Here is a 22844-nt window from a genome sequence, read left to right as displayed (position 1 = left end):
GTTCTTCATGGAAAGTAAGTATTTACTGGTCATTCCTTGGGAAGCCTTTAAGTAAATGATATAGTGATAATGTCCTCAGGAGAAACATTGTAATAAATACAAAACTATTGTAGCCATTTTTCATGGTTTTCCACAGAATGTGACCCAAGGGTAGTATGCCAAAGCTGAACTTAATCACCATAATTATTTATTTATTTACCTCTTTAGTTGTGAAGCAGAATTCACATGGAGAAAAGTTCATAAAATGCAGCTTAATGTGTTATCAAATGAATACCCATGAAACCACCGTTTCATTTCAAGAAACTGAACATCCCCTCCCAATCACAGCTTCTCCCTGACAGAGGAAACCAGGACTCTAGCTTCTGTAACCATTTCCTTGCTTGTCTGTTTAGTTTTACTCCTAAGTGTTTATACGCAAACACTGCAGTTAGTTTGTCTGCTGTTGTGCATGCTTATTTGTGTTTTGCTTCTTTCACTTTCACTTGTTTCTGAGATTTATTGCATTTGCAACCTTCTCTTCAATGAAGGCAGCTTCTTTTTTAAGAAATATACATTACATTTCCTCAGTTTATTTTTTTCAAAGCTTTAAAAAAAAAGTTTATTTATTTGGCTGTGTCAGGTTTTAGTTGTGGCATGCAGGGTCTTCCTGCATCTTTCAGGATCTTTCATTACAACAGAGGTCTCTGGTTGTAGCACATGGACTCAGTAGTTGCGATATATGGGCTTAGTTACTCCACAGCATTTAGGGTCTTAATTCCCAAACCAGGACTCAAACCTGTGTCCCCTGCATTGCAAGGCAGATTCTTAACCACTGAACCATCAGGGAAGTCCCTGAAGGCAGCTTCTTAATATCATCAAATCCAGCCATTATCAAGTTTCCATTAGTCTCATAAATTCATAAACTGTCATTTGTTTGCATTAGACTCTTAAGTAAAGTTCATACAGTGCAGCTGATCTGTCTCTTAATCTTGGTACAGCGTATTTTTTTCTATCCAAACCATTTGTTGAAGAGGCCAGGCCATTGATCTGTAGTTTCTCACTACCTGAAGGCTCTGAATAAGTGATGTGGTGGGTAATGAATCCCCATGGTGTTACTGGTGTGTTGTCACCTGTGTTTCCTGTAAATTGGTAGATTCGAGATGTGCTGTCCAGTACTGAAGCCACCAGCCACATACGACTGAACTTAAGTTAATTCAGTTAAATCCCTTTGTCACGGTTGTCCCCTCTCAAGTGCTTAGTAGCCACAGATTGGACAGCCACAAACTGGGTAGCACAGGTAAAGAATGTTTCCATCATCACAGAAAGTTCCACACTGAGGTTTGATCAGGTTCAAGTGTGACTTCTTGGCAAGAATGCTTCGGAAGTTGTTGTACACGATGCCCACAGGTCTCTCTTTGTCTTGCTATGGCTTTAAATGATCACTACTTATATGGATCATTTCATTAGGAGCTGCAAAATGATAACACCCTCCTTGTAACATTTTTCTTTATTTACTAACTAGAACACTGCTCTCTAGTACCACAAAATACATCAAAGCTCAGTTTGTACATCTTCTGCCCTAGACCTATAATTAGTAGTTTAAAATTTAGTTATCATAAAATTTCGTTATAATTTTAAAAGTGTGGCCAAAACATGGACATATACTCAATTTTTGCATATTGGCTTGGTATTCAGGAACTTCATAAGCCCATTTACTAATAATTTTTCTTTAGATTTGGTTAGGTTTCCATGTTTATAAAAATATCAGCAATACTTTTTTTACTAAAAAGAAATTCAACTGACTTCCTAGTTTGCTAAGACATTCTATAACAAATAAATGCTGATTATTTTTCAATTTTTGGTGTGTTGTTTCATCTGTTTGTTCTTTTTCATACTTTTATAGTCTCCCTTATGAAATCTAGTCCTTCTTTTTGAAAAACATAAATGTGCTTTTTAAAAGCTGTTAGATTTTTCTGTTATCTGTAGTTCTTGTGATGTACATTCTTCCACTTACAGATATGTTTTATCTGTATCTACTGAGGTGATAATATGTTTTTTCTTAATTATTAATATAATAAATATCAATGATTTTTTAAAGTATTAAATCAACCTTGAATTTTTGCGATAAACCCCAGCTTATTCTTAATATATTTTCTTCTTTATATTTTGTTCAGTACAGTAGCTTGGTGATGTTATTTAGGATTTTCACATCAGTATTCATGTGTATCTTGGCCTTTGCTTTTCCCTTCTTTCAGTATCCCTATTGAATTTTGTTATCAAGATCATGTGAGTGTCAAAAAATTTATCAAAAGTTGCTTCCACATTATATGAGAGTTTAGTAAAATTGGAATTATTTCAGCATTAAATGTTTACAAAATTAACTGGTAAAGCCATTTTTTGTGTGTGAGATTTAAACTCAGGGAACCAGTTTTCCACATGGCCAATGCATGATTTGTAAAATCATTAATGAGTAAATGATCCAATTAAGAAGCAAGATAAAACAATAGATTTTAATGTGACCGTGTGAGAAGTTCATTTATATGAATGAAGATTCTACATTGCAGCTCATTTTTGTGAGACCAGTTGATTAGTTTTGATGTGATGTCAAAGAAGAATGTCCACAGTTAACTAATTCTAATTGTTGTAGGGTCTTTGGATTTTCTTTATGCAATCATGCCATCTATGACAGTTTTACATGTTGTTTTCAATATTTATACTTGTTCCTCGCATTGTATTGTTCTGACCTCCTGCAGTACTTTGTGGACTAGAGGTGGCATTAGGAACACCCTTGTCTCATTAGGAACACCCAGGCCTGCACTGTCACTCCATGGCAAATCACAGGTGCTCACCTCTGACACCAGCCCCCTGGAGTTAGCATAGACTCTGCAGGGTGAGAGCACCATCCCCAACAAGAGTGCCTTCACGTTAGTCGATAGCTGTAAGTTTGAGAGTCCTCAGGCCACACACAACACTTCTGTCCAACTGGCTGCAGATTTGGGGTGTTCCTATGACCCCCTCAGGTTCGATGGAACAGTTCACAAAACTTAGGAAAGTGCTATACCTAAAACTAGTTTTATTACAAAGGACACAAATTAGGACCAGCCAAATGAAGAGACAGAGTGATGTCTGGCAGGGTCCCAAACAGAGCTGCTGTGCCTTCTCCTCGTGGAATCAGGATACATCATCCTCCTGGCCTATGTCTGCTTACCAGCCAGAAAGCTAACCTGAGGCAGAAATATCCAGAGTTTTTATTGGGTATTCACTGTGTAGGTATAATTGATTAAATCCCTGGCCATTTGATGGAACTCAGCCTCCAGCCCTGTCTGCTCCGTGGAGGTTGGACTGATAGCATCTCTCTGAAAGCCCCAACTCTCCAATCCAATGGTTGGTCCTTCTAGCATGGCCAGTGTCCACCTGGAGACTCCAGTAGCCCACTGTGAGTTACCTTGTTCCATAAATTCCGGAGGGACCCACCGCTAATAGCACAGAGACCTGCCATCCCAAAAAAACTGGAACAAAACCCAGTTATATAACCTATAGCCATTAGCTTCACATACTGTTTAATTAAAATTAAGTAAAATAGAAAAGTCAGTTTCTAGTCACCTTTGATGTATTCAGTAGACACTGGTGGCTGCCAGTGACTATATTGGATGGTATAGATATGAGCATTTCAGTCGTCACAAGAAATTCTGTTGGACAGTGCTGTTCTAGTCCTCAGAGACCAAGCACTCAGTGTTATACCAATAAGTATGATGCTAGCTTTACATATTTTATAGATTATGATTATCAGATTAAATTTCCTCCTATTTCTAGTTTGTTGATAGTATTTTACAATGAACTGATTTTCACAATATGCCTTTTCTGCATCTTGAAATGATAATGGCTTTTCTCCTTTATTCTGTTAATATAATAGTGATTTCAGAATCAATATCTAACATAACTGAAAGAAACTTCATTTGGTCAGGCCACATTATACTTTTTATGCATATGTGTGTGTTAGTTGCTTAGTCGTGTCCAACTCTTTGCAACCCCATGGACGGTAGCCCTCCAGGCTCCTCTGTCCATGGGATTCTCCAGGCAAGAATACTGGAGTGGATAGCCATTCCCTTCTCCAGGAGGTCTTCCCAACCCAAGGATCAAACCCTGGTCTCTTGTGTTGCAGGCAGATTTTTTACCGTCTGAGCCACCAGGGAAGCCCCTTTTCTGCATGGCTAGATTCAATTTGCTAACACTTTGTTAGGAATTTTGATTCTCTAAGAGCTTGTATTGTTCTTTTGCTGTGTTCTTGTCTGATTTGGGATTAGAGGTCTGCTGGTCTTATAAAATGAGTTGAGAAGTTTGCATTCTTTATTCTCTGAAAGAATTTATATGATATCTTATTTATTCCTTGAATGTTGGGAAGAATTCTCCTCTGAAGCCATCTAAAACTTGAGGTTTTTTTGAAGAAAGGTTTTAAATTGTGAGTGTTAATTCCTGTAATAGTTAAAGGACTAATTCAGACCTTCTTTCTTCTGTCACTTTTAAGTACATTGTTTTTCAAGAAGTATATCTATTTCATCTAAGTTGTCATATATGTTGGCATAAATTGATTAATATTGTTATCTTTTTAACACCTTTATTGAACTATGATATCAGTAGGATCCACTGACATCACTGACAAGTGTATAATTCAGTAATTTTTTTAGTAACTTTATGTTATATAACCATCATCACAATCCAGTTTTAGAAGGGTTCTGTCATCCCAAGAGGATTTTTGTGACATTTACAGTCAGTTCCTCCACCCACCCCCAGCCTGAAGCAATCACTAATTTGCTTGCTGTCTATATAGGTTTTCCTTTTGGAAATATATAAATGGATTTTTATAAATGTATAATCTTTTGTTTCTAGCTTCTCTCAATTAGGATAGTATTTCTGAGGTCCATCTATGTTTTAGTATATGTCAGAAATACATTCTTATTGTTGATTAGTATTCCATTGTATTGGATATATCACTTTTTATATATCCATTCACCACTTAACGGACACTTGGAATATTTATACTTTTTGGTATATTTGTTATATAAATATAGTTTTTATAAGTAATACTAATATGAACAATCTCTTATAAGTATTTTATTAATCAAAGTATAGGTGATTTACAGTGTTGTGTTACTTTCAGGTTATAGCATTTATATATATATGCATATATATATATTCTTTTTCAGATTCTTTTTCATTATAGGTTATTATAGATATTGAATATAGTTCTCTATGCAGGTCCTTGTTGGTTATCAATGGGGTTTTATATATAATAGCGTGTATGTATTAATCCCAAACTTCTAATTTATCCCTTCACATTTCCCTCCTTTCCCTTTTGGTAGCCATAAGTTTGATTTCTATATTTGTGACTTTGTTTCTGTTTTATAAATAAGTTCATTTGTATTACTTTTTTAGATTCCACATATAAGTGATAACATAATATTTGTCATTCTCTGTCTGACTTACTTCTCAGCATGATAATCTCTAGGTCCATCCATGTTGCTCCAAATGGCATGATTTCATTTTTTTTTTGTGACTGTGTATATATGTACCACATCTTTATCCATTCATTTTTCCATGGATATTGAGATCACGTCCTTGTCTTGGCTATTGTAAACAGTGCTGCTGTGAACTTAAGAGGTGCCTGTATCTTTGCAAATAAGAGTTTTCATCTTTTCTGGATATATGCCCAGGAGTCGGATTGCCAAGTCTGTGGTAACTCTGTTTTTAGTTTCTCAAGGAGCCTCCATACTGTTTTCCATAGTGGTTACACAAATTTACATTCCAACCAACAGTGTAGGAGGGTTCCGTTTGCTCCATGCCCTCTCCAGCATTTATTATTTGTAGACTTTTTGATGATGGCCATTCTATCTGCTGTGAGGTGATAGCTTATTGTAGTTTTGATTTGTACTTTTTTAATAATTAGTGATGGTACATATCTTTTCATGTACTTTTGGACCATCTATATGTCTTCTTTGGAAAAATGTCTATTAATGTCTTCTGCCCCATTTTTTGATTGGATTGTTGTGGTTTTTTTGATATTGAGCTTTATGAGCTATTGTATATTTTGGAAATTAAGACCTTGTCAGTCACATCACTTGCAAATATTTTCTTCCATCCTGTAGGTTGTCTTTAAATGTTGTTTCTGGTTTCCTTTGCTGTGCAAAAACTTTTTATGTTTTAATTAAGTCCAATTTGTTTATTTTTGCTTTATTTCCATTACTCTAGAAGACAGATCCAAAAAATTGTTTTTGAGATTTATATCAAAAAGTGTTCTCCCTGTGTTTTCCTCATGGAGTTTTATAGCATCCAGTCTCACATTTAGGTCTTTAATCCATTTTGAGTGTATTTTTGTATGTGGTGTTAGAGAAGGTTCTACTTTCATTCATTTACGTGTAACTGCCCAGTTTTCTTAGCACTGCATAGTGACAAGATTATCTTTTCTTTGTTGTATGTTTTTCCCTACTGTGTTGTAGATTAATTGACCCTAGTGTGTGGGTATGATTCTGGGCTTTCTATCTAGTTCCATTGATGTATATGTCTGCTTTTGTGCCAGTACCACAATGTTTTGATTACTGTACCTTGTAGTATAGTCTGGTCAGGGGGTGTGATTCATCCAGCTCTATTAAAGATTCTTTCCTGCTTATTTGGGGTCTTTTATGTTTCTATACATATTTTAATACTATTTGTTCTATTAATAGTTTTGTGAAAAATGCCCTAATTTCATAGGTGTTGCACTGAATCTGTAGATTGTCTTGGGTATTATGGTCATTTTAACAGTATTGATTCTTCCAATGTGAGAACATAGTGTATCTTTCCATTTGTTTGTATCACCTTTAATTTCTTTCATCAGCATCTTGTAGTTTTCAGAGCACAGGTCTTTTGCCTCCTTTTTGCCTCCTTAGATAAGTTTATTTCTAGGTATTTTATTCTTTTTGATGCAGTAGTAAATGGGGTTGTTTCCTTAATTTCTCTTTCTGATATTTCACTATTAGTGTATAGAAATGCAATGAATTTTGGTGTATTTCTTTTGTATCCTGAAACTTTACCAAATTTATTGATGAGTTCTAGTAGTTTTCTGGTGGCATCTTTAGGACTTTCTGTGTATAGTTTCAGGGACTTTCCCAGTGGCTCAGCAATGAAGAATCTGCCTGCACTGCAGGAGACTTGGTAGTTGATAAGGTTTCAATCCCTGGGTTGGGAAGATACCCTGGAGAAGGAAATGGCAACCCACTCCAGTATTCTTGCCTGGGAAATCCCATGCAAGATTGCCCAGACAGAAATCCCAGAAAGAGGAGCCTAGCAGGCTGTAGTCCATGGGGTTGCAAAAGAGTCAGATATGACTGAGCAACTGAACAACAATGTATAGTATCATATCTTCTGCAAACTGACAGTTTTACTTCTTCTTTTCAGATTTGGACTCCTTTTATTTCTTTTTCTTCTCTGATTGCCATGGCTAGGACTTCCAAAACTGTTGAATAAAAGTGGCAAGAGTGGGCATCTTTGTCTTGTTCCTGATCTTAGAAGGAATACTTTCAGCTTTTCACCATGGAATGTGATGGTAGCTGTGGGTTTGTCATATATGGCCTTTATTATGTTGAGGTATGTTCCTCCTATGCTTACTTTGTGGAGTTTTTATCATAAATGGGTGTTAAATTTTGTCAAAAGCCTTTTTTGCATCTATTCAGATGATTATATGGTTTTAATTCTATTGTTTGTTAATGTGGTATATCATGTTGATTGATTTGCAGATACTGAAAAATCCTTCTCTCCCTGGGATAAACTCATTTTGATCAGGGTGTATGATCCATCCTTTTGCTATATTGTTGGATTCACATTGCTAGTCTTTTGTTGAGGATTTTTGCATCTATGTTTATCAGTGATATCAGCCTGTAATTCTCTTTATTTGTGTGTGATACCTTTGTCTGGTTTAGGTTTCAGGGTGATGATGGCCTGAAAGAATGAGATTGGAAGTGTTCCTCTGCAAGTTTTGGAATAGTTTCAGGTAGTTTCAGTTTGGATAGGTATTAACTCTTTAAATGTTTGGTAGAATTCGCCTGTGAAGTCATCTAGTCCTGGACATTTATTGTTGATAGTTTTTAAATTACTAATTCAATTTCATTACTGGTAATTGATCTGTTCATATTTTCTATTTCTTTCTGGTTCAGTCTTAAGAGATTATACTTTTCTAAGAATTTGCCCATTTCTTCCAGTTCAGTTCAGTCGCTTGGTCGTGTCCGACTCTTTGCAACCTCATGGACTACAACATGCCAGGTTTCCCTGTCCATTACCAATTCCTGCAACTTGCTCAAACTCAAGTCCATCAAGTTGGTAATGCCATCTAACCATCACATCCTCTGTTGTCCCCTTTTCCTCCTGCCTTCAATCTTTCCAGCATCAAGATCTTTTCCAGTGTCAGCCCTTTGCATCAAGTGGCCAAACTATTAGAACTTTCAGCTTCAGCATCAGTCCTTCCAATGAATATTCAGGACTGATTTCCTTTAGGATGGACTGGTTGGATCTCCTTACAGTCCAAGGGACTCTCAAGAGTCTTCTCCAACACCACAGTAAAAAAGCATCAATCTTCAGCGCTCAGCTTTCTTTATAGTTCAACTCTCACATCCATAGATGACTACAGGAAAAGCCATAGCTTTGACTAAATGGACCTTTGTTGGCAAAGTAATGTCTCTGCTTTTTAATATGCTGTCTAGGTTAGTCATAGCTTATCTTGAAAAGATGCTTTTCAAGGAGCAAGCATCTTTTAATTTCATGGCTGCAGTCACCATCTGCAGTGATTTTGGAGCCCCCCAAAATAAAGTCTATCACTGTTTCCATTGTTTCCCCATCTATTTCCTATGAAGTGATGGGACCAGATGCCATGATGTTAGTTTTCTGAATGTTGAGTTTTAAGCCAACCTTTCACTCTCCTCATTCACTTTCATCAAGAGGTTCTTTAGTTCCTCTTCACTTTCTGCCATAAGGGTGGTATCATCTGCGTATCTGAGGTTATTGATGTTTCTCCCAACAATCTTGATTCCAGCTTGTGCTTCATTCAGTGCAGCATTTCACATGATGTACTCTGCATATAAGTTAAACAAGCAGGGTGACAGTATACAGCCTTGACATACTCCTTTCCCGATTTGGAGCCAGTCTATTGTTCCGTGTCTGGTTCTAACTGTTGCTTCTTGACCTGCATACAGATTTCTCAGGAGGCAGATAAGGTGATCTCGTATTCCCTTCTCTTGAAGAATTTTCCACAATTTGTTGTGATCTACACAGTCAAAGGCTTTGGCGTAGTCGATAAAACAAAAGTAGATTTTTTTCTGGAACTCTCTTGCTTTTTCGATGATCCAATGGATGTTGGCAATTTGATCTTTGGTTCCTCTGCCTTTTCTAAATCCAGCTTGAACATCTGGAAGTTCACAGTTCACGTACTGTTGAAGCTCGTCTTGGAGAATTTTTAGCATTACTTTGCCAGCGTGTGAGATGAGTGCAATTGTGCAGTAGTTTGAGCATTCTTTGACATTGCCTTTCTTTGGGATTGGAATGAAAGCTGACCTTTTCCAGTCCTGTGGCCACTGCTGAGTTTTCCAAATTTGCTGGCATATTGAGTGCAGCACTTTCACAGCATCGTCTTTTAGAATTTGAAATAGCTCCACTAGAATTCCATCACCTCCACTAGCTTTGTTCGTACTGATGCTTCCTGAGGCCCACTTGACTTCGCAGTCCAGGATGTCTGGCTCTATGTGAGTGATTACACCATCATGGTTATCTGGGTCAGGAAGATGTTTTTTGTGTGGTTCTTCTGTATATTTTTGCCACTTCTTAATATCTTCTGCTTCTATTAGGTCCATACCATTTCTGTCCTTTATTGAGCCCATCTTTGCATGAAATTTTCCCTTGGTATCCCTAATTTTCTTGAAAATATCTCTAGTCTTTCCCATTCCATTGTTTTCTTCTATTTCTTTGCACTGATCATTTAGGTAGGCTTTCTTATCTCTCCTTGCTATTCTTAGGAACTCTGCATTCAGATGGGTATATCTTTCCTTTTCTCCTTTGCCTTTAGCTTCTCTTCTTTTCCCAGTTATTTGTAAGGCCTTTGCAGACAACCATTTTGCCTTTTTGTATGTCTTTTTCTTGCATTTCTTCCAAGTTGACCATTTTATTGGCATATAGTTACTTGTGGTCTCTTATGAGCCTTTCTATTTCTGTAGTGTTGGTTGTAACTTCATTTCTGAGTTTATTGATTTGGGCCCTCTTCCTTTTCTTCCTGATGAGTCTGGCTGAAGGTTTGTCAGTTTTGTCTTTTCAAAAAACCAATTTTTAGTTTTATTGATCTTTTCCTTTTTTTTTCCTTATCTCTATTTCAGGTATTTCTGTTCTGATCTGTATGATTTCTTTACGCTAACTTTGGATTTTGTTTTTCTTTCTTTAGTTGCTTCACATGTAAGGTTGGCTTGTTTATTTGAGATTTTTCTTGTTTTCTGAAGTAAGCTTGTATCACTATAAACTCTCTTAGAACTTCTTTTGCTGCATCCCATAGGTTTTGGGTCATCATGTTTTTATTTTCATTTGTCTCTAGGTATTTTTTTTTTCCTCCTTGATTTGTTCAGTGGTACATTGAATTACTGGCATATTACAGCCTCCATGTGCTTGTGTTTTTTTCAGTTTGTTTTTTTTCTTGCAGTTGATTTCTAACCTCAACCATGTTGTGGTTGCAAAAGATGCTTGATATGATTTCAGTTTTCTTAAAATTATGCAAGCTTGTTTTGCAGTGATCTGGAGAATGTTCCACATGCTCTTGAAAAGATTGTGTATTCTGCTGGTTTTGAGTGGATTGTTCTCTATGTTTATATTAACCAATTTAGTCTAATATGTTCTTTAAGGCCAGTGTTTCCTTACTGATTCTTTGGTCTACATGATCTGCCCATTGATGTAAGTGGGGTGTTAAAGTCCCCTAATTTATGTGTTTCTGTGTGTGTGTGTGTGTGTGTGTGTGTGTGTGTGTGTGTAATATATAAAACCAGTGGCTCAGCAGTAAAGAATCCCCCTGCAATGCAGGAGACACAGGAGATGCAAGTTGAAACCCTGGGTCAGGAAGATCCTCTAGAGAATGAAATGGCAACCCACTCCAGTATTCTTGTCTAAAGAATCCAGTGAACACAGGAGCATGGTGGGCTACAGTCCATAGGGTTGCAAAGAGTGGGGTATGACTGAAGTGACTGAGCACAGCAGCACAGCACATTATTGTGTCAATTTCTCCCTTTATGTCTGTTAATGTTTGCATTATACATCGAGGTGCTATGTTAGGTGCATATGTATTTACAATTATTATAGCTTCTTCTTGGATTGATCCCTTAATCATTATATAGTGTCCTCTTTTGTCTTGTAACAGAGAAGTTCTGGATTTGTTTCTGTAAGTCTCCTTTTTCCTGTCTTTTGTTCTCTTCTCTTGTGATTTGATGACTTTCTTTAGTGTTAGGCTTGTATCCCTTTTTCTTTTTTGGTGTGTATATCTATTACAGATTTTTTGATTTGTGGTTACCATGAGATCTTTGTATAGAAATGTGTATATGTAAGTGATTACTTTAAGTTGCTCATCTTATAATTTCAAATGCATTTTTAAAAGCCTGCATTTGTGTTCTCCTCCCTACTGTTATCATACTTTATACCTATTTTATGATCCCTTAACTGCTTATTAATAAATGATTTTACTAGCTTTGTCTTTTAACCTTCTTACCAGCTTTGTGTGTGGATTACCAGCTTTACTGTGTGTTTTTGCCTTTACTGGTGGACTTTCTCATTTCTTAATTTTCTTTTTCACCTTGAGACATTCCTTTGTCATTTGTTGTAAAGCTGGTTTGGTGGTGCTGAATTCTTTTAGGTTTCTTTAGTCTGTAAAGTTTTTGATTTCTGTAAAATCTGAACAAGTTCCTTGGTAGGCAGAGTATTCTTGATTGTAGGTTTTTCCCTTTCATCACTCTCAAAGTGTGTGATGTGCTATTCTGGTCAGGTTTTTATTTTCTGGTGGCATTTTGAATTTTTAAAAGCATATGTTTGTGCTTTCTTGTCATCTTAGGAGACTTTGGGACAGAAATCCATCTTGATCTAAAATCCAGATACCGTGACTTCCCTAGTGGTCCATTGGTTAAGATTCTGCCTGGTAATGTAGGAGACAGGGGTTCTATCCCTGGTCTGGGAAGATTCCTCATGCCATGGGGCAACTGAGCCCATGCACCACAACTACAGAGCCTACACTCCAGAGCCTGTGAGCCACAACTACTTAAGCCTCCTTGCTCTAGAGCCTGTATGCCACAACTACTGAGCCTGCATGCCACAACTACCAAAAGCCCATGTGCCCTAGAGCCTGTGCTTTGCAACAGGAGAAGCCACCGTGCTGAGCAGCCTGTGCACTGTAGCTAGAGAAAGGCCACACACAGCAACAAAGATCTAGAGCAGTCAAAAATAAAAATAAATAATTAAAATTAATTTTAAAAATGTCTGGATATCTTTCTGCAATCTAAATTAGGTTATATCACTTCCATCCTGTAAAAGCTCTAATGGCTAATTGTCAGCAGTGAGAAGGTGTGGTAACCACATCTGCCTTGCTCCCACTGTGGCCTGCAGTCCAGTCACTACAATGTACCCTGTGACCTTATCCGACTGAACTGTTTATACTGTGTTACCCCTAGCAGTTTGGGTCCCCATTTTGGACCTGCTGTCACTCAGAATGCTTTTGTACCCCCTTTTCTATGGAAACCACTACTAATTTCCTAAAACTTATTTCACATATCACCTCTTCAATAGAGACTGATATGACCATAGATGGAGTGCTGGGCTCCCTCTCTGACCCATGTCATGCCCTCACTGGCCTTTCTGCCTCAACTCTTAAAGCAGCTTGCTTTGTTTATAAACGTACACATTTGTATATGTCTACAACCTAAGAAGTTTTTGAGGATATTGTTTTATTATTTTTCTTTTGTCAGTGCCTCTTCTGGTGCCAAATTTGACATTCAGTGAAAACTTTGTTGCTGATTTGGAAATTTTAAAGTCATGTATTTCAGTTCTCATGTAAATGAGGGGATGAAAGAATGCATAATTGCCTTTTATCCCACAAAATAGAGTGCAAAAGTTGGGACCCAATAGACATTCTGTAACTTACCATGATAAGAATGATGTGTTCAAGCTCTGGTACTTGTTTCCTACATCACCTAGTGATTCCTGCTTCTGATTCACTAGGATTGTGCTCTTGCAGGGGTCGTTCTCATTTGAAGATTTATCTGTGGACTTCACCCAGAAGGAATGGCAACTACTGGACCCCTATCAGAAGGACTTATACAAGGATGTCATGTTGGAGAATTATAGCAGTCTCGTGTCACTAGGTAAGAAAAGCTACCCAGGACTTCCCTGGCAGTCCAGCAGGTAGAACTCTGTGCTTCCACTTCAGGGGGCCCGGGTTCAATCCCTGGTCAGGGAACTAAGATCCTGAGAGCTTTGTGGCATGGCCAAAAAATGGAAAAACTGCCCAGAAGACCTTGTATTGTGTCTAGTACCATGCTTGTTTTTTAGTTTCTGAGAGCTCTGGGACTTGCAAAATTTTAATGATTTTTGGACCTAAATTTTAGAGATCAAAGTTCTTGGACTATGAAAGTCCCAGGGAAAGTATTTGAACCTCACCTCCCCATAATGAAGTCTTAATTTCATTGTGCTGCCTCTGAAGCTAATAGTAATAGTGGTAGTGAGGCTCCTGAGGCTTTGCCAACAAAGGTCTGTATAGTCAAAGCTATGGATTTTCTAGTTGTCATATATGGATGTGAGTGAGAGTTGGACCATAAAGAAGGCTGAGTGTTGAAGAATTGATGCTTTTGAACTGTGGTGTTGTAAATGACTCTTGAGAGTCCCTTGGACTGCAAGAGGATCAAACTAGTCAATCCTAAAGGAAATCTATCCTGAATATTCATTGGAAGGACTGATGCTAAAACTGAAGCTCCAATACTTTGGCCACCTAATGTGAAGAACCAACTCATTAGAAAAGACCCTGATGCTGGGAAAGATTGAAGATAGTTGGATGGCATCACTGACTCAGTAGACATGAGCTTGAGAAAGCTCCAGGAGATGGTAAAGGACAGGGAAGCCTGGCATACTGCAGTCCATGGGGTCGCAAAGAGTTGGACACGACTGAGTGACTGAACAGCAACAAAGCTCCTGAGGCACATAATTTACCGAATTTCACATATTGTTCTTATATTGACTCAATCGTAAGAGCAATCCTGTCTGGCAGGTGTGTTGCTTTTTTTTTTTTTTTTTCTCATGAGGAAATTGAGACAAAGAAAAAAGTTAAGTATTTTTCCCAAGGCGTGATAGCTCGGAAATGAAAGAGCCTGAATTTGAACCAGGGCAGACCAACTACAGAGCCTCTGTAGGGTTTATGGTTTTGGACTTGAGTTATAGAAGTCGAAGATTCTTAGACCTTATTATCCACTGGGGAGACTGTTACTGTTCCTCTGAGGATTGTTTACTTTGTTGGTATTCATGAGGGTAGCTTCACTGGGTTAGCTCATTCTAAACCTTGCTCATTCTTCAGAGGCCTCAAAGGCCATGCAGTAGGGGCCAAGGTCTTTGTCATTTTCCCTGAACAGGGTATGAAGTTATGAAACCTGGTGTCATCCTTAAGTTGGAGCAAGGAGAAGAGCCATGGACAAGAGATGGAGAAATTCCAAGTTCAGACTCACTAGGTGAGTGTTTGAAGACCAGGCAGAGGAGAGAAGGTGGAAGTCAGTCTCAGCTGAGTAGGGGTTGGCATCCTTGAAATGTGCCTTAGAGGGCTGTTTTCAAAATCTCAAAGCTTTAATGGTGATTCAGAGCAGTTAACATGAGCTACTGAAGTGAATCACATTACATGTGGCTTCTTTGCTTGTAGCTTGAAGTGAAATGTTTCCAGCTGGTCTGGCCCATGATGTTACTCCCAGTCTTTCACATCTGGGACTTTGACTTCTTATTAGGTATTCTGTCCCCTGATGTGGTTAATCTCCTCCTGTCCGTGGTCAAAGACACCTGTGCTTGACCATCAGGGCTTTATTTTTCCTCGCTTTGGTTATCTCTGATGGGAAACCCTCTCTGTTCAGCCTTATTATGTCAGAAAATGAATTATCATTCCTGCCAAACTGTTGGTCCACTTTTCCCCTTGGCTGGTCAAGTTCTGTTGTGCTTTTTCTGTAGCTTAGACAAGGAGTATATAGAATTACCTCTTTCTGCCATTTTTTTTTTACTAAGTTTTTTACCTTTGGAAAACATCTTTTGAAAGACTTCTCTATTCTCACTTAAAACTAAGTCTAGTCTGAACTTCCCAAATTGCTAGCTAGTGTAGATCCCAGTTCTCATCTTCTTTTGTGAGTTATGTGGCACCACCAAGCATCCAGCACTGCTCTGATCAGCTGGGCCCTCCTCCTTGTTACCTGTTGTGTGACACTGACTTAATTCAAGGACCCTCAAAAGCAGACCCTGAGATACTTATTGGGACTGTGATCTCCACAGTGTTAGTGGGAGAAGGGGAAGCGAGATGGCGTGAGAGAGGAATGCATCAACAGTGTGCTTCTGGGAACCCTCTGAGGGACCAGAAAGCTAGTACCACCCTCTGCCTCCTGTCTCTCAGTGACTGAGTATTGCCCCAGGGAACATTAGGGCTCCAGAGTATCTGGCATACCTGCATATGGCCCAAGAAGGCACTTGCAGCCCATCTCCATCTCTTGGTGGAGAGATGTGGGCACCCTGGTTAGGCCCCGCAATTGACCTGAGCTGCAGTGTCCTCTGAGTGTGGCTGAAGGGAGGCAGGTGACACTGAGGACCTGTGTAGTAAGCCCATGTAGCCTGTTCAGTGATTACACCCTTTGCCCCAAGTTGGTGGTCAGTTTCATTCAAACTTAATCTACTGTCTGCTTTCTGTTCTTGTTTAAAGTGTTTTTCAATACCTGGAGGTTAGACATTGCAGTCATATTAGGAAACTAAACATTAAAAAGCATTGATTCCCTCAAATAGCATTTCTAGGTTTTTATTCAGTAAACACAACCATGGAAGAACTTACAGGATTTTTTTTTCTTCATAGATCAAGTCTTTCAAGTAAATGGTCACATGACTTGGCACAAGGATAACAAGAAGTTTAAAAATATGAAACAAGATCATGAATGTTATGCACTTGGAAAAAAGTTTAATCTGAGCACAAACTTTATTCCTTTAAGGAAATCAAACAAAGAAGGTGACATAGATGGGATAATTTTAAAACATCATTTAGATTTTCTTATTCCAAAAGCGAACTATGGAAGAATGGAACCAGCTGACTTAAACATATTTGATAAATTATTTCTCCATACCAAGACTGAGGAAACTGATACTTGGTTAAAATACTATGCATGTGATAAAGTTAGCTATAAGAAGTCACAGATTATCATATATCACAGAAGTCGTTCAGGGGAGAAACTCTATGAATGTAGTGAATGTAGGAAACGCTTCAGTAAGAAATCAAGTCTCATTAAACATCAGAGCAGACATATAAGAGAAATAGCCTATGGCTGTGGTAAATGTGGCAAGACTTTTCCCCAGAAGTCACAGTTTATTACACATCATAGAACTCATACAGGAGAGAAACCTTACAATTGTAGCCAATGTGGGAAAGCCTTCTCCCAAAAGTCACAGCTAACATCCCATCAGAGGACACATACAGGAGAGAAACCATATGAATGTGGTGCGTGTGGGAAAGCCTTCTCCCGGAAGTCACATCTCATATCACATTGGAGGACACACACAGGAGAGAAACCCTATGGATGCACTGAATGTGGGAGGGCCTTTAGTGAAAAGTCAAATCTCATCAATCATCAAAGGATTCATACAGGAGAGAAACCTTTTGAATGCAGAGAATGTGGGAAAGCCTTCAGCAGGAAGTCACAGCTTGTCACACATCACAGGACCCACACAGGAACAAAACCCTATGGATGTAGTGATTGTAGAAAAGCCTTCTTTGAGAAATCAGAGTTAATTAGACATCAAACAATTCATACTGGAGAGAAACCCTATGAATGCAGTGAATGTGGGAAAGCCTTCAGAGAGAGGTCTAGTCTTATTAACCATCAGAGAACCCATACAGGAGAGAAGCCTCATGGATGCATCCAGTGTGGGAAAGCCTTTTCCCAGAAATCTCACCTCTTATCACATCAGATGACACACACAGGAGAAAAACCCTTTGTATGCACTAAGTGTGGGAAGGCCTTCAGCAGGAAATCCCAGCTTGTCAGACATCAGAGAACTCATACAGGTGAAAAACCCTACGAGTGCAGTGAATGTGGGAAAGCTTTCAGTGAAAAATTAAGCCTTACTAATCACCAGAGAATTCATACAGGAGAAAAACCGTATGTGTGCAGTGAGTGTGGGAAAGCCTTTTGTCAGAAGTCACATCTCATATCACATCAGAGGACACACACAGGAGAGAAACCCTATGAATGCAATGAATGTGGGAAAGCCTTTGGTGAAAAGTCAAGTCTTGCAACACATCAGAGAACCCATACAGGAGAAAAACCTTACGCATGCAGGGATTGTGAAAAAGCCTTCTCCCAGAAGTCACAGCTCAATACTCACCAGAGAATTCACACAGGAGAGAAACCGTATGGATGCAGTCTTTGTCAAAAAGCTTTCTTTGAAAAATCAGAACTAATTAGACATCAGAGAACTCATACAGGAGAAAAACCTTATGAATGCAGTGAATGTAGGAAAGCCTTCAGGGAGAGATCAAGTCTCATAAATCATCAGAGGACACATACAGGAGAGAAACCCTTTGAATGCAGCGACTGTGGCAAAGCCTTCTCTCGGAAGTCACACCTCATACCACATCAGAGGACACACACAGGAGAGAGACCCTACAGTTGCAGTGAATGTAGAAAGGCCTTCTCTCAGAAGTCACAGCTTGTTAATCATCAGAGAATTCACACAGGAGAGAAACCTTTTCAATGCAGTGAGTGTGGGAAAGCCTTCTCCCAAAAGTCACAGCTTATTAATCATCGGAGAACTCATACAGTAAAGAAATCCTAAGAGTGGTGTTAATATTAGTCTTTGACAGAGATCTTACCTCATCAGTTATGGTAAATCTTTCAGATAATAGCTACATCACATTATATATATATATATAATACACTTTTAAGTTAGGAACTCCAAATAGGTTATGTCAGGGAAGCTTTCAGCAGATTAATGTGTTTATTATATTAGAATTCAGAGGGAGAATGACCCTATGAATTGCAGTGGATTTCAAAAACCTTTCAAACCTTTTTCAGTAGAAAATTAACAGTACAGAAGAATACTGTGACTATCAGAAAGCTTTCCAGAGATCAAATTTCATTAGCCATTGGAAAAATTCCCACTGAAAATGAATCCTATTCCAGTGAGTTAAGGGAAACTTCATGAATACAGCAAGTGAGGTGATATTTTCATCAAGAAATAACAGCTCATTGTACATAAGAAGATGCCCTCAGGAATGAATTCTTTGAAAATACTAAATATAGGACAATCTTCGGCAAGTAACCCCACCATGTTGTATCCTGTGGGTATACCTAACAGTTTAAAGACACTAGAAATACATGCCCCTAGAAATAATGCTATAATGGAAAGCCATGCACTCTTTATAGACATAGGTACCAAAAATAACTGGTTCTAAATTATATTAAGGCTCAAGTATGAAGTTTCTAAAAATGTGAATAAATTGAGTCATTGGAATACAAAATTTCTCCATGGTATATAATTATGGCTTATTTTCCTGTGTCACAGGCTGTGTTTTGTATTTTGGAATTACATATGGTAATGTAATTGGGAGCATGAGATGTACATGCCTTGTAGTGCCTCTGATGTCTATCAAGACATACCACATGCCACTGGTTTTTCTATTTTAATAATACTATAAAAATGATAACTTGTAGGACATGTCTTACTGCTCAATAAGTAGCATGAGTAATGTCAACACATTTCCTTATGATTTGTTAGTTTATAAAAGGCTCTATTATTGGCACTGACCTTTCTCTTTAGTAGCAAAAGCCAACATTATATAAAGTCTTTTGGATCCTAGACTCTGAGAAACAGTTTATATGAAAACTGATTAATAAGTATTCTAGTGTAGAACTGCAGAATGGCATGAGTAAATTGTGAGGAGAATGAACTGTGGCTCTACACTCCTACTCAGTGGCATTAACTTGGAGCAGAATGCCCTCCTTGTGTAATGAGGTGCCTCCATGCATCCAGTGTGTGTATCTTAAGTGCTATGTCACCCAAGTACAACTTGTATTTTAATTTACTGTGATGAATTGTCATGAATATTGTGTGCTGCTATTATGTTTTTGGTGTTTTGTAAAATATTCCGTAAAAGTTAGATGAAGAAACTAGGTATTTGAGAATCACTGTCCAGAGAATATAAAATATAAAGGATTTTGTGGTGAGAACCATATTTTTGATGTATCCCAGGAAGCCTATTTTGCCTTCCTGCAGATTTCTGTGATTACCAGACAGGTATCAGAAATCAAGCTTTTTATTATTTCATCACTGGAAATGTTAGTGTTTCACTTGCCTTTCACCTGTTGTATCATGCACATGAGAAAGTTCCCATGTGTGCTTACCATTTTATAAGGGTGGTTCCTTCTGAAAATGCATGAACCATGCCTAGGTTTATTTAGAATTTTGTAGCAATCTCTTTATAATGTTGTTCGACAAAATCAACTATGTTTTTTGTATGATGGTGAAATTCAGAAAAGTCTAGCATTGACCTTGTTTCCATACTTGAAAAAATCAGGCCTTCTCTCATGCACAAGTCGTCTTACCAGTGTGGTGTTTGGTACCTTTGATTCTAGCAGTAATTTTTTCTTTACCTACAATTTTACATCATTGTTGGAAAATTGGAATACTAAATAAATGAGGGTAATTTTATGAACTATTGTACCAGAATTTCAACAAAGTCCTATTTCCCAAATTTTTATTCATACATAAATTTATGGACTTCCTACTTTTCTCCCTAATACCTTAAGGTCATTTTACCGGGTTGGTGAAACAGACCTTTGTAAAGGAACGAGTAGTTACCGTGTGGTGTTTTACTTTGTGGGTTGTTGGGTTTTGTTTTGTGTCCCCCCCCCCCCAACCCCCATTTTTTTCTTTTCCGTCTATCCTGGGTCTCTTTCCTCAGCCCAGTGATTGACTTGTTGGGTCTTGGATTCAGCTGAGGAGTCTGTTGTCTAAAAACTTCCTAGTTTTGCTCACTCCTGTTCTAGATTATTTTTGAACTACTAAGCAGTTAATATTAGAACTTCCTTTATGAGATGATAAAACTTCACTGGCCTTTTGATCGAATCCCAAGGGCGAATGTGTTTCCTAAGGATCTGATGTCAGTCATCCTGTGTCAGGGCTGATGCTGGCAGCAGGGGTTTTGTTTATCAAAATACCTGATGTTCCACATCCCAGGTGTGTGGTGTAGAACTCACCTGGCATTCTGTCTTCTGAAGGGTCACAAGAGGCCTCTGATTCTGAAATTAGAAATTCTTAGTGTCACGTTTTTAAGTCACCTTGGTAAACCACAAAAATATATTTCCCCTCACCGATTCCTACTACAAATGCTGCATCAAGAAGAAAGCCAATTTTAAAGTTAGGCTGGATTTACTTATGGTTTTGTGAAGCTCAATAAATGACATTTAGATGGAATACTTGAGGAGGAGCATCTCCTTTCCCTTCCTCTTTCACCACCCAGGTTCCTCCATTGGTGTGGAAGCAATCCTGCAGAGCACACTTTCTATTCTATTCCTTACACTAAGTACTGGATCTTCTAGAGGTCCCATCTATGAATTCTGAGACCTATACCAGGATTGCCTTGTGTTCAGCTTTTCTTTGTGGGCTTTGATATTTTCAGACACCATTATCTGTATGGATCTGTATGTTCCTGATATTTTGATTTCATGTGACATTTTCATCACATGTAGAACCCTGAGATGAAATGAACCCAAAGAATACCAGACATATCTACCAATATCTGTATTACATAGCAAAGTATACATCCATAGACATTTGGACCCTACACTTGAGATCTCAGTCATTTGGTCATTTACTCCAGTATGTACCCAGATTGTCAATTTCATTGAGTTTGTCAGTCTACAAACATGATACCAACAAGCTTTCAGATGCTGAGCACCTAGTGCTGGCCTGCATGCCAGTTAACTAACTCAGCCATTACTTTTGCAGCTGTATGCATATTTTTTGCCCTTTTCATCCTTTCAGTCCATTTTTTGCACTTATATATACTAGTTATTTTAAGATGCAATTCTGATTATACACTCTTGTATTGAAATATCATGTGGCTAATTGTAGGCTTGGCTTCCCAGGTGGTTCAGTGGTAAAGAATCCGCCTGCCATTGCAGGAGACACAGGAGACATGGCTTCAGTCCCTGGATCAGGAAGATCCACCTGGAGAAGGAATGGCAACCCATTCCAGTATTCTTACCTGGCAAGTCCCATGGACAGAGGAGCCTGGTGGGCTACAGTCCATGAGGTTGCAAAGAGTTGGACATGACTGAGCACATGCGTGTGCGCGTGCGCACACACACACACACACATTGTGGATTTAAGGTGTAATATCCTCATGGTATATGAGGACTTTTATACAAAACCATACCTGTTCATAATTTCTGAATACTTTATCTTTCCTCTTACAGTTTTGGTTTTGTTTTGTTTTTGCTTCCTTAAACTACTTGAGAGTTCCACAATCTCTCATTTTACGCTTTTATGTGTGTGTGCTTTTTTGTTGATCTACTGCCACTGAAATGCCCTTGTTCCTTGTTAATACCTATTCAACCTATGTGAACTTGTACATGTATTTGTCACTGGTGATACAATTGTTGCATGTTTTATCTTTCCCATTAGGAAGCTTCTGGAAAGCTAGGACTCTTGTTTGTCTATATAATTTTAACAACCGAAGCTTTGGTTCATAAGTGTGAGTGGTGTCAGTGGCTGTGTTTTCTACCACATGAGGAGGCATAGCTGCAATGAGAGAAGTGTGAAGCCACCACGGAAGCCAAGTCATGAGCATCCTGGCTGGGTTCCAGGATCTGGTTCTTGTCTTGAAGTCTGGCTTCATCTCTGCCATTTTCTTGCCTTGATTATTGGACTTTTCTGTGAGATATCCCAAATATCCTTATAATAAATCCCCATGTTTGTTTCAGCTGGTTCAAGTTGTGTTCATTATTGCAACCCAAGTGCTGCTCCTCACTGACAGCAAGGTCAGGCTGTGTCATAAGTTGGGGCCTCTGGAAGCAGATACTGAGATGAAGTTTGGCATGTAAGATGTTTATTGAGAATCAATATGAAGTAATGGGAGAAGAGAAAGGAATGGATTGGTCAAAGGAAAAATCATAACTGCATTGTAGGTTGTGGAGACCTTGGCCAGACCAGCAGGGGCTCTGAAGAGAATCACTCATAAAAGTGTCTCATATTTGGCCATGACATCCAGGCCCTTACAACCCTGGGTTGTCAGTCAGCAGAGGCAGGCTGTCCTGGGGAGAGCATGAGCTCGGGTGAAGCAGCCCTTTTCCCCTGAGACCAACTCTGGACAAGCTGGCGAGTGGAGGAAGTCCCAGCCACTGGGCAGCAGGTTCCTGGAAGAGGGATCTGGGTGGTTCAGCTCCACGACTGCACAGAGCATCCCTTCCAAGGTTGGGTTTGTCTAGAGAGAGACTAAGAAGAGGGAAATCAGGATGAACTACAGACCTCCTGTTGCAACTGTTTGCTCTCACCTGTTATGCATTCCAGATTCTCACAGCTACCACCCTTGCTGACATGAGCAT

The 22844-nt window shown here is 38.6% G+C and overlaps 1 protein-coding gene across 4 annotated transcripts in view; it reads left to right on the top strand.

Moving 5' to 3' along the window:
- The window catches only part of ZNF84 (zinc finger protein 84), a 28017-nt gene extending 5790 nt beyond the window's left edge, over window positions 1-22227 (top strand). For 3 of the 4 annotated variants that reach the window (XM_061142226.1, XM_061142227.1, XM_061142228.1), the window contains 4 exons: window positions 7411-7599; window positions 13253-13379; window positions 14637-14732; window positions 16100-22227. In XM_061142226.1, the coding sequence (XP_060998209.1) occupies window positions 7546-7599; window positions 13253-13379; window positions 14637-14732; window positions 16100-18072 (2250 nt within the window). In that variant the 5' untranslated portion in view covers window positions 7411-7545 and the 3' untranslated portion in view covers window positions 18073-22227. The remainder of the gene's footprint in view (window positions 1-7410; window positions 7600-13252; window positions 13380-14636; window positions 14733-16099) is intronic. The other variant, XM_061142229.1, reaches the window with a different exon arrangement.
- Window positions 22228-22844: the final 617 nt, after the last annotated feature.

The sequence above is a fragment of the Dama dama genome, chromosome 5 (assembly GCF_033118175.1).
Source record: "Dama dama isolate Ldn47 chromosome 5, ASM3311817v1, whole genome shotgun sequence".
Taxonomy (NCBI): Eukaryota; Metazoa; Chordata; class Mammalia; order Artiodactyla; family Cervidae; genus Dama; species Dama dama.
This window is presented reverse-complemented; position numbering and strand designations above follow the sequence as displayed.